The following is a 17,469-nucleotide window of genomic DNA, read 5'->3' on the forward strand; positions in this document are numbered from 1 at the left end:
AACAATAATCAGCCTACAATTCAAAATTTGGATATGTTCAGGTTTTCAGAAAGACTGCTAGCAAATCCTGGACGTTTACGTGCTCAGGATAGGGCCCCCTGCTAGGCTCTGGTGCAGCAAAATCTAAGCCATCAGACCTCTGCAGCGTGAGCCTTCTTGTTCCTTGCCACTTTCCCCCATCTTGCTTCTTATCCTTACCCATACCTTTTGGTTATTGCCTAGCAACCACAAAATGCAGTTATGTTTCTCCATGGATATAGCAGAACAGTCTTCCTGGTGAGGTGTGATCTTGGCACAAAGTAGCCGACTTCTGATTCCATGTAACAGGGCAGCCCCTGAAACTTGGAGAGCTGTGCAGAAGCGATTTCAGCAGGCATCGCTTGCCAGAATTCAGACATTAAGATATTGTGTGTGTGTGATATATATAGAGAGGGGGGGGGGGAGAGAAAGCGCGAGCGCTTGGGCCAGTCAGTCTCTAACTAGCCCACTTCACAGGGTTGCTGCAAGGATGAAAACACACACAGAGAGAACCATGAAACCTTGAGCTCCCTGAAGGCAAGGCAGGCTATAAATTTAATACATCCTCCACAACATCATAAACACATGGAGAGCAAAGCCACATGTGCTATTCCCCTCTGGGAGAGGGCTCATCTTGGGTGTGTGTGTCTGTGTGGAGGTAGTGGCTGTCCCGTTTATTATTTGACTATCCTCTACAGACCTACAATTGTGCGGAAGATAATGCTTGGGTTGTAGCCTTTCTCTTTGTCTTCGAGACGGTGTGGGTTAAACTGAATTACATCACCAAGAGCTGGAGGGAAAGTTGAGACTTGGCTGCTTGCACAAGTCGTCCTGCAGAGTTTGCACAACTTCCTGCTCTCCCCCCACCCCTTGATGATAAAGGGATCCCCTTCTTTCTTCTCCAGAAAACGTGAGTCCAGCTCTGTGCGATAGACAAAAAAGGGGAATGCTGCTTGGCCCAATGAAAGATCACACACACAAACACACATGCTCATCACCATCCATTTACCTGCCTTAAGTTTACAGTTCTGAACCTATGCGGGGGCAATGGTCCACTGGAATGCACCCAATTTCCAGCAGATGTCAGCATTCTCTTTTCCACTCCTTTCCACAGGTAGATTTAAGGAGACAGCTTAAAACAGAGCAGCATTTGCTTATATGTTTCCCTACCAAAAAATAAATAAATAAGCAAAAGCCAGAATTATTTGTATATTTTATTCATAGTATAAAAAAAAAAGATCTACAGTATTCCCCAAGTTACATGGAGCTTTTATTTAAAAAAGAAAAGGAATAGAAACAGAACAAAAGAATTAAACAGTGCACACGAACAGCCCTTTCACCTCCGTGGGTTATGTATCATACAAGTAAACAGGGATTCTTGGGGCATATAAAAAGATATCTACACCAGATAGACTTGTTAGTATTCACAGCACGCACGCACGCCCACACTTGCACACAAATAGCCCGACTTAAAGCTGAAATGACCTTATTTGTACCAAAACTTTACAAAAAGTAGTTTTATACTAGACTAGAAAAGAAGTCATGAATGTGCTTATTAAAGCATGTAAATGTTAACCATTACGTGTGATATAAATAAAGAACAAAAAATGGTTCTAAACGTAGGTTTTGGGAGTGTGGAATAAAAAAACCTTGACTTGGGGAAGCACAAAGTATTCCAACTCTGTTTCCCAATCATGTCCCTATATCAGAAGGAGCAGCAGGTGTGTGGGTAATGAGTAAGGTATTAAATCAAAGGTCCTACATGGAAATGGGCACCTCTCCTTTCCATACATCAATTCTCACTCTCAATCATCCCCCACCCCACCTTCTGCAGTTAACACCCAAGACAAACTAAAGAGTGTCGTAGGGGGAAAAAGTCAAAAGTAAGATACACTACTATCAAAGCAGCATTTCCACCAGGTTGCCACCCTTCTGTGAAAATGCCCCGTCAGTGCCAGGCACTTTAGGGATGATTTTAGACACAGATCATCATCCTTTCCATGTGTCACCCACAGTTTGTGCCTGATGAGTCCTGCTTTAGTGGTTACTCCTGGGCTTCCTTGCGAGCCAGTTTGTAAACCTCTGTCGGTCCGTCCACGTGGGTTATGGTGGTAGTGAGCTGAAGCTCTTCTCCGCTGTTTACTCCCAGGTCTCCTGGAAAAAATAAAATAAAGCCATGTTTCAGACAAAAGCTCAGTCTTGGCATGAGGACAGTCACGGACCAGGCCTCCATGAGGCCTTTGGAAGAGAATATTCTTTTTGAAAAGCTGGCAGTAAGGGAACACCTTTTTAAAAGTCTGCATCAAACTTTAAAGCAGAGATTTAACTCAGGAATTGCCTTTGAGAGTTCTGTCTGAGGCAGGATTTGGTACATAAGAACACATCCTTAAACTGATCAGTCCACACGATCAGTACAAGCCAAAAGAGGTGATTCCACATGCCATTTCTGGGTCACAATGATCTAGCCACAACTGGGCACAGGCAGACTTTAGGTTAAAGGGTTCTACTATTTTAACTAAAACTTTGAGGTGAAATAGAGCCAGTTGAGAAATAATATACCTCAAATACCAAACCAGCATGGACTTAATCATGGCTTGTAGCCCTGAATGCTTCTGGCAATTAATTTTTTAGGACAGGCCTACATGTCACTAAAGGAAAAGTGGGTTTCTGTCTGAATACATGCTCAGCTCGGGATTTTGTTTTCTGTACAGGGGCTTAACAGTTCTGTTACAAAATAATCAACTCCTGGTTTCCCCCCACCATCTCAGCAGCCTCCTTTAGAAGGGGTGGGACAAGGGAGAGAAAGCCTTTTTGCCACTGCCTTGGTGGCAACACTGCCCATCACCCGGAGATCGACCAGCAATTACAAAACAATTTCCACACACCTTACACTCAAAGAAACATAGGAGAGAGCCTGCTTTATCAGGTCAGTGGCTCATCTAAGTCTAGCATCCTGTTCTCACCCAATGCCTATGGGAAACCCTTCATGATTAGAACAGGAGGCAGAATGATCCCCAAAACCGCAATATAGGTTTTCCTTGGCTACCCTCAACATAGGAACAGTCATTAGCAGTCACAACCCCATGCTACCAATACAACCAGGCTACCAATGAGAGGATACCCAGACTTAAAACACAGAAGCCCCCGTCTTCTAAAAAAATATATAGTGAGGTGACTTCGACCCAAGCCACTGCTGCATCAGCCCACCGTTCGATTGCTCTTCGACGTAGTTTTTGTGTGAGGGAGCATACAAGAACATCAGAGCAAAGACGTAAAGATTCCACATCCCGTATATCCCTGTGAAAAAGGCACTGTTCACTTGGACGGTGTAGTCACCCCATTTCCAGCTGCCTTCAGTCACCTACCCAGGAGAAAGAGAAGGTAAAACCAAGTGAGGAACAGAGCAAGCAGGAAAAACAACTAAATCCCAACCATATCCTTAAGAGAAACGGCCCTTTCCATGTTGGAAATCGCAACTCCCATTCCTTTACCAGAGTCTTCATTCCTAGGTGTGACCTTACTGGTTTGCTTTCTCTACATACAATGACTAGAAGAAAAGGAAACAGGGCCAATCCTATCTTGAACCATGATGGGCCACGTGGCTCAGGTGGTGGAACTGTAGGCACCATTTGACACCTGCAGAGCTGGCCACGCACTACAACCACACTTACATGATAGTTAGTTGTTAGGAGACTTCAATTCCCCTCACAGAACTACACTTCTTAACCATGTCTGAACCATGGGTAGGCAAACTAAGGCCCGGGGGCTGAATCCGGCCCAATCGCCTTCTAAATCCGGCCCGTGGACGGTCCGGGAATCAACCTGTTTTTACATGAGTAGAATGTGTCATTTTATTTAAAATGCATCTTTTATTTAAAATGCATTTGTAGGGCATAGAAATTTGTTCATTTTTATTTTTATTTTCAAAATATAGTCTACCGCCACATGCCCCGCAATGTCTGAGGGACAGTGGACTGGCCTCCTACTGAATTTTTTTGCTGACGGTCAATCCTTCTTCCCAGGGAATTATGGGAATTGTAGCTGTGTGAGCTACACAAGGAAAGGTCTTCAAACAACTTTCAGCACCCTTAACAAATAGCAGGTGACGTCATCTGCAGCACAGCCAATGGCATGTTACAGTTTAAAATTCCCTTAACGGCGTTTCAAACTGTAATTTATCGGCACTGCAGCAAAGCAGCAGAGGCACTGGTGCTTTCCGGGTGACATTGGCTGCAGTGTGTCACTTGGAAGAAGGAGCCGTTTCTTAGTAAGGGAGCATCTGTGCTTTGTCAGCAGCAGCGCAAGCAGGTGGAGAAGAGTGGAGTACCCCCAGTTTTGCCAGCTGGGGGCAGGAGGAGATGTAGGGACCCCATTTCAGGTGGCACAATGCGTTGTGCTGCCCCTGGAAGCAATGCAGTGTGGGTAAATGTTTCGTAGGGGAACACTTCTGGGCCCCATTCGCCCATGCTCTCCAACATCTCCGCTACATGGTTAAAGCTCCAAATCCAGGGGGGGAAATGCACACAGTCTTGTCTCGGAAGAATAAGCGACCCCAATCCTGAATGCAAAGGTTATTTGTTGATTCCAACAGGTAATTAGTGAAGGACCAGATGAAAGCCCTTACCCAAAAGCACCATAAAGTTTCTCCAGTGGGTTTTAAAAGGCCACAGCCCAACCACCACGTAGAAAAAATTGGGGGGGGGGGGGGAACACCTCTGTGGAAAGTCATTTTTAGGATACTCACCTGACTGACAATGAAAAATATTATGGTCATGGCTGCACAAGCTAATGTGATTAGCATCAAGAACTTGAATCTGAAAATCAGCCCCTAGGGAGACACAGAAACGTAACAAGTATGTGGTTAGCGGGAATGTAGCTTCAAATATTTCAAAAATTACTGGGAAAGCAAGCAAGAGTGAGACAGTCAGGTCAGTATCTTGATCTGTCAATATCTTGATCTCTTCTGATGGGATAAGCCTTTGTTTTGCTCACCACCCTTAAAGTTTTGGCTTGGTGAGCATTCAACATACAGAATGTTTAACCCTTGCTGCCTGGCAGCATCTCGATGGGGGGTAAGAAGAGAGGGATATAAGATGACCACGGCAAGTGCTGGACCTTTCACCCAGCACAGGGCAGGGCGGTGTGGCTTCCCAGGCTTCCCAATGCACTGCTGCTGCCCATTACCAATAAAGGAGGGCAGGTGAGCTAGAGGAGAGCAGCCAAATGGTTCTGCTGTGTCTGCACTGTGCTACCTGCTGCCTCCCTGCTCTACAACGGGCAGCGACACACCCACATTGGGAAGGCATCACACTGAGCTCCCACACTGCCCTACCAGCCGCTACCAATGCAAAGCTTGGAAAGCATGGCCAAGGAATGAAGGAAGGGGAAGGGGCTCCCGGGACAATTGCTTGAGCAGCGGCTGCAGCACAATGGAAATCTCTCACTGGGAAAGCTTATGCGCCACTGCAACTCTTCTCTTTGTGAAGTTCTGCTTTGTGGAATCCCAGGATTCTAGTTTCTATGTAATCAGGTGGTTTTTGGGGGGGGGATGGGGAGAATAATGCCTTCAGGAATGCCCAGGACAGTGGTTTTTCAACCAGGTCCAGACTTGGCACTGTTAAAACCATCCTGTATTTTCTCCCCGCAAAGCTCTTGTTAGTGGCAAAACAAGCTCTGCTCTTTGGTTACAATTCACTAGTAACCTGATCAGAATATTGATGCAAAGTGGCCTTTTAAAAAGAAGACATTACTGCTCAGGCTCCTTACCTCATAGTGAAGCCTGCGCACTTTGCTCATTGCTGGGAGGCTGGATTGCTTGCCGCTGATATTTCTGAACACTTGAAACACCATGAAACACAGGAACAAGAAGTAGAGGCAGAGGCATATTCCGGCAACGATAATAAATGCCATCTGAGCAGTAAAGTTAAGTTACTTGACATACACACGAGGCGGAGACAGCAACTGTGATGGCCTGGGAATCCGATTCAGAGGCTGAACTGGAGGAATCCCAGCCTGCACAGGAGTCCCCGCCTCCAGGGCCAGCTGAACTGGGGTAGGGCCTTGATTCTGAAGCGCCTGCACCTGTGCCGGATCCTCAGGAGCAGGCACCAGGCGAATCCACTCTGGCTCCGGAGGTGGTTGAGGACTCAGTGCCTACAGGTGAGTCTCCCCCTGGGTCCAGTAACCCTTCAGCCTCTCCTGAACTGCAGAGGCTCAGGGCAGAGAGGTGAAGGGAACTAGTTTCTCCCAGGAGGAGTGCTCGCCTTAAGGCCAGGAGAGGTGAGTCTGGCCTTAGAGAAGATAAAGGCCAGTCAGCCCGGTCCCAGGTTGCGGGAGCAACGTCGTTGAAGAGCTGTTTCGGCCAGCACCCAGTCCGGTTCCCCCAGAGTTCCTGTCCTTGCCTGGCTCCTTGCTGTGGACCCCGCTTCGCCCGTGGAGGACTGTCTGCCGACCCTCGACTCAGGTCCTGGACCTCGCCCCACGGTAACCTCCCCCCTGGACCAGCACAGCAACAACAGGCAATTCAGTTGGCTTTGTGAAGTTAACACAACATGGCTCTGTTCTTAAGGGGGGGGTATGCTCCATTTACTAAGCGTGTAAAAATGAGGCAGAGCATACAGGAAGTCCCAGACCTGATATGCTGTTATTGTTCCCCTTAGCTCTTGACAAGGCATTAATGTGGGATAAAATATTGAAAACGTCAGGAGGCTAAAACAACCTCAGCTGGAATTGTCAGCTCTATTCTGCTGGAACACAGAGAAGATGCTCAGAAGCAGCAGCCACCTTGCAATCTTAAGGAAAGGCCTGTTGCAAGGAGGGGTGCAAGGTAGCCAGAGCAGAACATTAGCCTAGTAAGAATTTAGCGACCATTTGAAAGTGCTTCTGGCCCAGGCATGCGGTTTCCAAAAATGAGCAAGCTCAGCATAAAAGTTTTTAGGTTCACAGGCATGCCAGAAAAACAAAATATTTAAAAATATAAAAACAGGAGGGGAGGTACACAAAGACAAGCAGCATGGGGACAAAAGGAGATCCAGAAGAACTCCGGGAAATTTCCAGCAGATTGGCTCCGACTCCCAATTGCTTAGTAACAACAAGCCTGCTGCACAAAAAGTTCGGCTGCAGAAACAAAAGGCATGGTAGGGAAAACCATGGGAGGTAGGTAGGGAGTGGATTTCTGCTGTTGTGCTACAACAGGTAAAGGTAAATGACCCCTAGACAGTTAAGTCTAGTCAAAGGCAACTATGGGTTGCGGTGCTCAGCTTTCCGGTTCATGTGGCCAGCATGGCTAAACCGCTTCTGGCACAACGGGGCACTGCGACAGAAGCCAGAGCACATGGAAATGTCCTTTACCTTCCCACAGTAGTGGTACCTATTTATCTACTTGCGCTAGTATGCTTTCGAACTGCTAGGTGGCAGAAGCCGGGACAGAGCAATGGGAGCTGACCCTGTCCCGCGGATTGGAACTGCCAACCTTCTGATCAGCAAGCCCAAGAGGCTCAGCGGTTTAGACCCCAGCGCCACCTTGTTATGCTAGAAATAAGATTGCTGGGCTGAGAATGTGACCTGGCCCTTAACTCTCAGTGTATGTCTGCTCTCTTGAGCAGGTATGGTTGGCAAACCTTAAGGTTCAAGCAAAAATAACCCAAACAAGAATACCGTGGTACCTCGGGTTACATAAGCTTCAGGTTACAGACGCTTCAGGTTACAAACTCCGCTAACCCAGAAATAGTACCTTGGGTTAAGAACTTTGCTTCAGGATGAGAACAGAAATCGTGCTCTGGTGGTGCAGTGGCAGTGGGAGGCTCCATTAGCTAAAGTGGTACCACAGGTTAAGAACAGTTTCAGTTTAAGAATGGACCTCCAGAATGAATTAAGTTCTTAACCCGAGGTACCACTGTACCCCCACCCCAAAAGCAGGTGGATTCCACAAGCCTGAAGTTTACCTGTTCCTGATTCGGTCTGCAAGCTTAAAAGCACAGCAAAGCCATTCAACTTCTATCACCGCCCTTGTAGCTTGATAAGTCTAGTCACTTTTGTGTCCTCCAACTAGCTACCTGGGTAGACAACCAACAACATGCTTCTTTCTTGTTCTAGTAACATCCCCACAGAAAGGAGCCTCTGCAGGAGAATCATCATCAAATCAATTGCCAAATTCATGAAATACATTCAAAGGATACCAGAGGTGGTCCATAATATTTATGTGAAAGGTTCCTATCAGTTTGGCCATGTCAACAGGTTTTTCAGTATGTTCAGAAAGTCCCTGAAGAAAATGCAGCCCCTTTCCCAATACCCTATGACAAGCAAAACACACAGCTTTTGTTGATGCGAACAGCGAAAGGATACAGCCAGTTCAGTGCCAACATCTGTGGTCCAGATACTGTAGAACGGATTTTTTAATTGTACCCCTCTGGAAATTGAAAGGAACAAGAAGATTAAATTACACACGGCAAAGTATACAATAAGGCAGCAATTGCCCTTGAGATCTGGAAGGACCAGAGGCAAAGCAGTGCTCTGTTGGTTTCATGCAAGCAAAGCTTGACTCTATATATTGGAAAAATTCAAAGAACATTTACAGCTGGAACAGTGTTCTGGCATTAATAATTTTCTTATTATCATAAGTCGCTTTTTAGAACTAAAAAAAAACTAAAACCAAACACATTAAGATTATGTGATCCCCCTTAAAAATAAAAAGTCTCCAGTTACCTCTCACACATGTCAAAGACAAAGAGGCAGAAGGCGCCCACAGCTATTGGTCCAACTTGTTTCCAGTAAGCGGAGAAATGGTTTCGTTCACTCTGATCCTAAAAATAAAATTAGGAGACAACAGAATGATTTGCAAATGGGTAGCAGGAATAATAATAATTTATTATTTACACCCTGCCCATCTGGGCGGCTACCAACAGAATAATAATAATACAAGAAGAAGAAGAAGAAGAAGAAGAAGAAGAAGAAGAAGAAGAGATAAAACATCAAAAACTTCCCTAAACAGGGCTGCCTTCAGATGTCTTCTAAAAGTCAGATAGTTGTCTATATCCGTGACATCTGGTGGGAGGGTGTTCCACAGGGCGGGCGCCACTACTGAGAAGACCCTCTGCCTGGCTCCCTGTAACCTCACATCTCACAAGGAGGAAACGGCCAGAAGGTCCTTGGCGCTGGACCTCAGTGTATGATGGGGGAGGAGGCGCTCATTCATTTATACTGAGCCAAAGCCGTTTAGGGCTTTAAAGGTCAGCACCAACACTTTGAATTGTGCTCGGAAACGGAGCCAATGCAGGTCTTTCAAGACTGGTGTTATTTGTTCTCAGTGGCCACTCCCAGTCACCATTTTGCTGCCACATTCTGGATTTAGTTGTAGTTTCCGTGTCACTTTCAAAGGTAGCCCCATGTAGAGCGCATTGAAGTAGTCAAGGTGGGAGATAACCAGTAGGAAAGAAACAATAAGAATGATTTAACCTGTGTAACCAATGTGCCACTCAAGCAGGTGAAGAGTATTACTGAAGCACACTTTGAAATAGTGCTAGTTCCTCAACACCATCTCTGAGGGTGAAGCGGGACTGAGATGACCCGGGATCCATTTGTGATGGCATCTGGCACAATTTGGGCCCCGACTGCCACCCCAGTTCCAGGATAGCGCAGAATGAAGCAGGGTTTCTACCAGCCCCTTATCCCAGACATCATTAGCAGTGAGGCTTTGGATGTGGTGGAAGCCATGTGGCTCCATCATGCCCTGCTGCCGCCAGGCCAGGGTTAGGATTGCTCTGCCCACCTGATATGGCTTACAGAATTACCTTCTCATTGCTTCAAATCCATGGACTAAAAACCCCCTCATACATTCATCCTATGTTTCTGATTGCCTGCCTTTATTCTACAGAAAGGGGGAAGAAAACCCTCTTAAAATACTTTCTCCATGGCCAATAAAAAATACCCACATACACAAACAGTATTATGCCCAGAAACGATCATACTCACCATCATATGCTCTCCACAGAAGATGATCCAAAAGGACAAAAGCATAGCGTAGAAGATTCCTTGGCGAATGTCTCCAAATAGCAACATCCACGTCCAGTCAAATCCAATAGAAAACCACTCTACTGGAATATTTATGAAGGTCATAGAGATCCCAAGAGCAAAGATAACTCTGGATAACAACAACAACAACAACGGTGCTTTCAGTGCTCCCTTTCAGAGAAACTGCTGCTGCATTCACCCCAATGAAAAATGTGTGAGGGATTTAATAATGTAGTGTTGGGGATGGGGAAGGGAAAATGCCAGAGGGGGGGGGATCCAAAGGGAAGGAGGAGAGCTCTGAGCAGAGACAACATTCCACACACACTCTCTAATTATACACTGGCCACCTGACTTCTTTTCAAAGAAGCTATAACTTAATGCACTCTTTGCAGAGAGCAAAGGATTCGTAGCTTTGGTAATAGGGTTCCTCCTTAAAGCAAGATTCAGGAGGTTACACCTGTGTCATCTATCTTTACTCACTTTTCCAGGAGCACAGGTGGTCGCGTCATCATCATGATCCGCCTCCAGTACCAAATCATGATGATGAAGATGCTCGGAGTAAGGAAGGTTTTCATCGCAAACCACACCTTTGTAAACCCTCCATTCTGATGGATACCCTGGAGAAGGGAGAGCAAATTGAAAACGCTGCCTTTCTTCCCTTTCCCAACATTAAGATCCATTTGACATTAACTACAACACCTTGCAACAAACATCGTGAAGCTCAAGTAACAACTATATTTGGGGAAGGAAGAAAGCCCTGCGAAGAAGCCGAGCAAAAGAAGCAAGTTCTTCAATTAGCCGCTTAATCATGAAAATATTGTAACAAACAGATTAACTTCGTCCTGGAGCGAATATTTTGAATAATCTTTTTATATGTAACCGACAAAGAATCGGAAGTAGTTTCTCTCTTTGTTTTCTTCTTTCATTCTTACATTGTTTTTATCTTCTTTCTTCTCTTTTCCGTGTGTGTGTGTGTGTCTACTCTGAGTCACTGAGGGAATTGTACACACATGAAGGTAATGGCTGGCTGGTGAAAGACCCTGTGTGTGAGAGGCAGGAAAGGGAAGATACTGGGGTGGAGGAGAGGGGCTGGGAGAAAAAAAGAAAGCTCCCAGGAGGAGCTTGGCGAGCCCACCCCTTTCTGTGTGAGACAAGAGTTCAAGATCTACCTTTGAGAGAAGACTTTGCATTTTGTTTTTCTTTCTTTCAATTTAGGTTAGCTTTTTATTGTATTGTATTATGAAAAACATCAATAATTTTTTATGGGGGGAATATTAACTTCCATATCAGATAGTCCTAACAAGAGGATCAAAATGAGACCCATACTTAAGACCCTCAGTTATAATCCAGTCCCGGTATACCTATTTTTCTCAATATCCCTTCCCCGCCCCCCTGCTTTAGTTCCTCCAGAGACCTGTTTCTCCAGTGGAATTCGCACACTTTCACTCAAAGGCAGACGGCATGTGACAGGCAAAGGCTGGTGGCCAGGCGGAATTGCTAGCAATCAAGAGAGCCATTCCTAGCACAGCAAGTGACAAGCTAGTTAATGCAGTGGGGGAAGGGGAGGATAATAGCTGGAGCAATGACAGAGGGAGAAATCCCCAGGGAGCAAGGAGGCTCTGAGCAGGGACAGCATTCCACACAAACTGCCTAATTATACACCCTCACTTCGTTTTGAAGAAGCTGTTAACTTCATGCACTCCTTGTAGAGAGCAAAGGATTCATATTTTTGGTAATCTGGTTCTTTCTTAAAGCAAGATTCAGAAAGCCACATCTGTGCTTATTTCATTCATACTATAAAACTGTGGCTTAGTTCTCTTGAATGCCCGTTTTAACTTGAAAAATAATCTTTAAGCAGAATCAAAACATCCCAGAAAGTTACCGTAAATTTCGCTCCATAACACGCAGATTTTTCCTCCTAGAAAGTAAGGGGAAATGTCTGTGCGTGTTATGGAGCGAATGCCTACAGATGGCGGGGGAATCTGCTGCAGTTGTGAGCAGTCCGTGGCTTGCTTTGAAACAGCAAAGCAGGTGTAAGCGGCTCCTGTCAGCGAGCCGAGCTGGGGAGGAGGGAGAGAAGCAGAGCGGGCTTGGCTGCTTTAAAAATCCCCGTCCTCTATGTTCCTCTCTCCTCCCCACTGATCTGCTAAGTAGCAGCGAAGCTTTTCAGCCAGCCTAGCCGGGAGGAGGGAGAGAAGCAGAGCGGGGTTGACTGCTTTTAAAACAACCCCGTACTCTCTGTCCCTGCCTGCAGTTTTTTGCTGTCCGATTTTGGATTAGCCACTGTAGGGGCTGTGTGTGTGTGTGTGTGCTTGAGCTATCGTTCTCCTCCTCCTGCTTCCCCTTCGCTCTCCCTGCGCCCCTGCGCTCTCCCTCCGACTTTAGAATTGACACTCTGTGTGTGTGTGAGAGAGAGGGCTCCTTCTCCTCCTCCTGCTTCCCGTTCACTCTCCCTGCGCTGTCCCTCCGACTTTAGAATTGACACTCTGTGTGTCTCTCTGTGTGTGAGGGCTCCTTCTCCTTCTCTTGCTTCCCATTCACTCCCCCAGCACCCTGCGACTTTAGGGCCAGTTCTCCCTCTGCGTGTGTGTGTGTTTTGACCTCACTGCGCTTGTTGGGGGAGAGTGTTGGTCGCAATTTTTCTTGATTTGTCTCAGAGTGGTTACTATCATGGTTTCCTTGCCGGGGAGGAGGGAGAGACGCAGAGCCTGCTTGTTCTAAAGGAGCAAAGCCGGAGAGGAGCCTCTCCTGCATTATCAGCAGCATCCTTCTCCATACCCCCCACGCGTGCTCCTTGTCCCTTGAGTTCTTTTCCTTCCCTCCCCACTTAAAACGTGGTTACAAAGCACGGATCCACATGGATCCTCAGGATTTTTGCACTAGGTCACCCCAAATTCACCATCAGATCACATAGCATATCCATGGCTACAGCCTGCACCAAAAAACACACGCACCCACTGTTTCATGGGGCCGCAATGGTGCAAAAACGTGGTTACAAAGCATGGATCCACATGGATCCTCAGGATTTTTGCATTGGGCTACCCCAAACTCACCGTCAGATCACATGTCTGTGGCCACAGCATGAACCACAAAAATCATATATCCACTGTTTCGTTTAGAATATTTTTTTCTTGTTTTCCTCCTCTAAAAACTATGTGCGTGTTATGGTCAGGTGCGTGTTATAGAGCGAAAAATACGGTAATTCATTAGCCTGTTGACTAATGAACTATTAGTCTGTTGGTTGACAACTCTGGCTTCTTGATCTGTTTACAGTCAAATTAGTTAACAGGAGGTTAAAAGCAAGGGGGGGGACTGCTTTACTTGCATGGGCAGAATTATTACATAAGGATTTCGGAGGTGTATAAACAGGATTATTACATGCTCACTTTGTTGTTAACTTACCCAAAATTCCCTAGAACAGAGCAACGTGCATGACTGATTTACACACTTTTTTTTAAAAAAAAGAAAGCTGGCACAAAAATTCTTGGGAGGTATCTTGGCAGGGTTGCCCATTATGATGGGTGTGGTATGCCACCAGTACCCATCTTTCTAATGTTCCTATCTTATTCCATTCAACAAATCAGAAGTTAAGAGTCTCCACTTTCCAAAGGCTATTCCATACAAAATACGTTTTGACACCCTAGCAATTACAGTTGCTTTTAAGTTTGAAGGGAACACTTACCACTAGACTGATATCTTTGATTTCTCCAATTCCCACATTGATGCGTTCCCTTTCATTCACAGGTAGACGGATATTGATAAGGTAGAATTTGTGAGCAACAGTTCCAATCTCCATGAATGGAAGCACCTCACAGTCATAGAACTTGCCTTCATTCTCTATAGTCTATTGGAACACCAGGAGAGGGAAAGAGACAACCGTCAGCATTGGTTTTTCAAGTGCTCTTAAAAATGCCTACGTTTTGTAAAATGGCAGATTATTTTGGCTCAGGAGGGCAACGAGAGATGGAGATGTTTCTTTTAAAAAAAACACACAACCCACCCCCCCTGCTCTTCCCATATCATTAGCTTAGGCTTAGGATGCGTGAAACGTAATAGAAATACATTTACCTAATACTTTCCCCTCAATAATTTTGCCTTCCACAAATGGTAACTAAAGGTTCAAAAATCAGCCATTACAACTATTGATGGGGAAAATATCCTTGCCATTCCCGCTTTGGGGGGAAAATCATGAACATCTGTGAAAACAATACATTCAATATATGGGAAGTCCAATGCCACATCCCAAAGGAGTGTAGGATGTTGTAAGCCGTGGTTGAAAAAAAAAGCATTATGCAAACTGTTAATAATAATAATAATAATAATCCTTTGCTGATTTTGCTGCAAACGGTTCTGCTATTTACTTCGTAAACCATGACGTAGCAGGAGAACTTGTTCATAACTTATGGACAGAGTAAAGTCTCCCACGTAATGGGGGTACACTTTGTGTGCCCACAAGAGATGTTCTCCAAACCCCATTTTGTCTGTGATGGGAGACCTAAAGATCATACTGAAAAGCCAAAGCACAATCCCATGGGGACAGCAGTTATCTGTCCCCATGGGAGTCATTTTGGACTCACAGCTGTCCATGGAGGCACAGGTCAAATCTGTATCCAGGGCAGCTGTGTACCAGCTCCATCTGGTACGTAGGCTGAGACCCTATCTGCCTGCAGACTGTCTCGCCAGAGTGGTACATGCTCTGGTTATCTCCCGCTTGGACTACTGCAATGCGCTCTACGTGGGGCTACATTTGAAGGTGACCCGGAAACTACAACTAATCCAGAATGCGGCAGCTAGACTGGTGACTGGGAGCAGCCGCCGAGACCATATAACACCGGACTTGAAAGACCTACATTGGCTCCCAGTACGTTTCCGAGCACAATTCAAAGTGTTGGTGCTGACCTTTAAAGCCCTAAATGGCCTCGGTCCAGTATATCTGAAGGAGCGTCTCCTCCCCCATCGTTCTGCCCGGACACTGAGGTCCAGCTCCGAGGGCCTTCTGGTGGTTCCCTCACTGCGAGAGGCCAGGTTACAGGGAACCAGGCAGAGGGCCTTCTCGGTAGTGGCGCCCACCCTGTGGAACGCCCTCCCATCAGATGTCAAAGCGATAAACATCTACCTGACATTCAGAAGACATCTGAAGGCAGCCCTGTTCAGGGAAGTTTTTAATATGTGACATTTCAGTGTATCTTTTATCTTTGTTGGAAGCCGCCCAGAGTGGCTGGGGAAACCCAACCAGATGGGCGGGGTACAAATAATAAATAATAATAATAATAATAATCTTTAGCAAATATCCTATTTTACAGCCTGATGAATACATATCTTGACATCAAGGGAATACCTGCTTTTCCAATGCTCTTACACTAGCAGGTTCAAGAAGATTTTCTCTAACAGATACTGTGCAGGCAGGCTCTTGGAACAGCTTATCGCTGACTTTAAATTGTTTTTTGAACATTTTAAATAGCTCTTTGTTTTTACTGATATCTTTATTGTTTTATTCTTTCTTTGTAAACCAATTTGAGGTTTTATTACAACCAAGTGTTATATAGAACTTGTGTAAAAATGGAGGGAAAGAACCCAAGTGTTGCATGTTTTTGAAAGCGAAAGTTACATAAAGTCTTTTGGGAACAATACTTTTTTTAAAAAAACAACACAACCCGAAAATCCTAGCAATATCCAACAAGAACCAGAAGGAACCTACTTTTGGAGCTCCAAATTTACATTTTAGCTTTCGGGTCTCAACTTCGTGTGCCATTTCTACCCACTCCTCGCTCATGTCGTCACGGTACGCTAAGGATACATCAAGCATAATTTCTGCATTTTCTTCTGTAAGAACAAAGCAATCAAAACTTGTTACAGAAAGAAGCAGTTAGAGCATGAAAAGCAGGATAAAATTATTGTTAAAATGTCTTAAGTCACTTTATCTTGCCCAAGCCACCCAAAGCGACATACAAAATCGCTCATTGAGGCGATTAGATTATACATAAAGCTTACTTGTTGCACATTTGAAAGAAAAAAATCCAGGCTGTTAGATTTATGATGCTCTGGGATAAAGTCTAATCCTTGCTGTGTACATGATTTAGAATGGAGCCCTTTTTCACAGGTCTACACATTGGCCTAGATTCTTACAACAATGTAAGCTTCCTGGGACCATGTGGGACTCCCAGGGGAGTCTGCACCCTCTGTGCTCCTTCCCTGGTCCTGTGGTCACTGCCACACTCAGCAAAGCTAAGGTTTCACTTGGTGTGCTGTTCGAACCTGGGCTTGCTGTTGAGCTGCAAAGTGGTCTACAAGCTTGTCTGGGCCCTGTAAAGCCATAGTTTGGCTTCTCGAGTCATGCAAACCAAGTAATAAATCCTCAGGCTCTTAGAAACATTCCATTTGTTGTTGTTTAGTCATGTCCAACTCTTTGTGGCCCCAGGGACCAGAGTACACCAGGTACTCCTGTCTTCCACTGCCTCCCAAAGTTTGGTCAAACTCATGTTGGTAGCTCTGAGAACACTGTCCATCTCTATATTTTGGGGCGGGGGGGAGCCATGACTCTTAGAAGTGGAATGAGTTTGTTTTAAATGTATGGTGTGGATGTGGTCAAAATGTTCTACTGATTGTGACAGAATTAGAAACCCAATCAAGCGACTTTGGCACTCCATAATTCTGAGCTGCTAGCAGGGACAAAATTCCTTCCTCCCTGCTACCCCCAAAGCAGGAGGGAACATACATCCTTGGGAATTCCTTTTGAGCTCTTTAATGCAGATTCAATCCTAGCTACCCCCATTCTTCAGATTTCTACAGGAATCCTAGATGGCACATGTTTACAAACACCTGCGCCTGGCTTAAATTACAGCCAGCCGACTACAACCTTCACTGTCATTCTTATACAAGACCACAAATACCACTTGGATTTGGCATATAATCCATCTGCAAGCTCAACCTTGTTACATATATTGCCAAGAGACACTTGACATGCAAGAAGCTGCAGCTGATTAAGACTTCTAGTCCCAAGAGTCAGTGCCAAGCAGAAGACAATTGTTCCTCATGCTTCACAAACGCATCTTTCCAGCCTGCAGTTGAGAAAGAAATGTCTTTGAAGCTCTGCCGGCCTAGACATCTGTTACCGGTTTCAAAGTTATAATTTATTGGGATTACGTGGAGGGACGCTCATCTAGCGTGCTGGGAACGGGTGTGGAAGTGCTTTGTGGTTCAGACCATCTATTTATACAGCGCTTGGAGGTGGTTCTCTTCTGCATGGGAGCAATGACATTTTTTTCAGGGCTTTTTGGTTCGCTCCCTCCACCAAAAAACAACAACCAAAACCTTCTAGATTATCTACAACCTGCATATTCCAGATTTAAAATGAGAATCTTAATGTTGAAGATCACTACATGAGTAATAGCTGAATACATTAAGTTTACTCCGATCTCTTAGCATGGCAAGATATAAGGGACA

General features: G+C 45.3%; 1 protein-coding gene across 1 annotated transcript in view; it reads right to left on the minus strand.

The window, feature by feature from the left end:
• Window positions 1-1,219: 1,219 nt before the first annotated feature.
• The window catches only part of WLS (Wnt ligand secretion mediator), a 42,974-nt gene continuing 26,724 nt past the window's right edge, over window positions 1,220-17,469 (minus strand). The window contains exons 3-12 of the mRNA XM_083743088.1: window positions 15,725-15,849; window positions 13,709-13,870; window positions 10,507-10,643; window positions 9,988-10,156; window positions 8,722-8,819; window positions 8,362-8,425; window positions 5,785-5,928; window positions 4,763-4,846; window positions 3,226-3,379; window positions 1,220-2,172 (exon numbers count right to left, since the gene is read on the minus strand). Of these exons, the coding sequence (XP_083599214.1) occupies window positions 2,063-2,172; window positions 3,226-3,379; window positions 4,763-4,846; window positions 5,785-5,928; window positions 8,362-8,425; window positions 8,722-8,819; window positions 9,988-10,156; window positions 10,507-10,643; window positions 13,709-13,870; window positions 15,725-15,849 (1,247 nt within the window). The 3' untranslated portion in view covers window positions 1,220-2,062. The remainder of the gene's footprint in view (window positions 2,173-3,225; window positions 3,380-4,762; window positions 4,847-5,784; window positions 5,929-8,361; window positions 8,426-8,721; window positions 8,820-9,987; window positions 10,157-10,506; window positions 10,644-13,708; window positions 13,871-15,724; window positions 15,850-17,469) is intronic.

Source organism: Podarcis gaigeae, assembly GCF_964106915.1.
Source record: "Podarcis gaigeae genome assembly, chromosome: 6".
In the NCBI taxonomy this organism is placed as follows: domain Eukaryota; kingdom Metazoa; phylum Chordata; class Lepidosauria; order Squamata; family Lacertidae; genus Podarcis; species Podarcis gaigeae.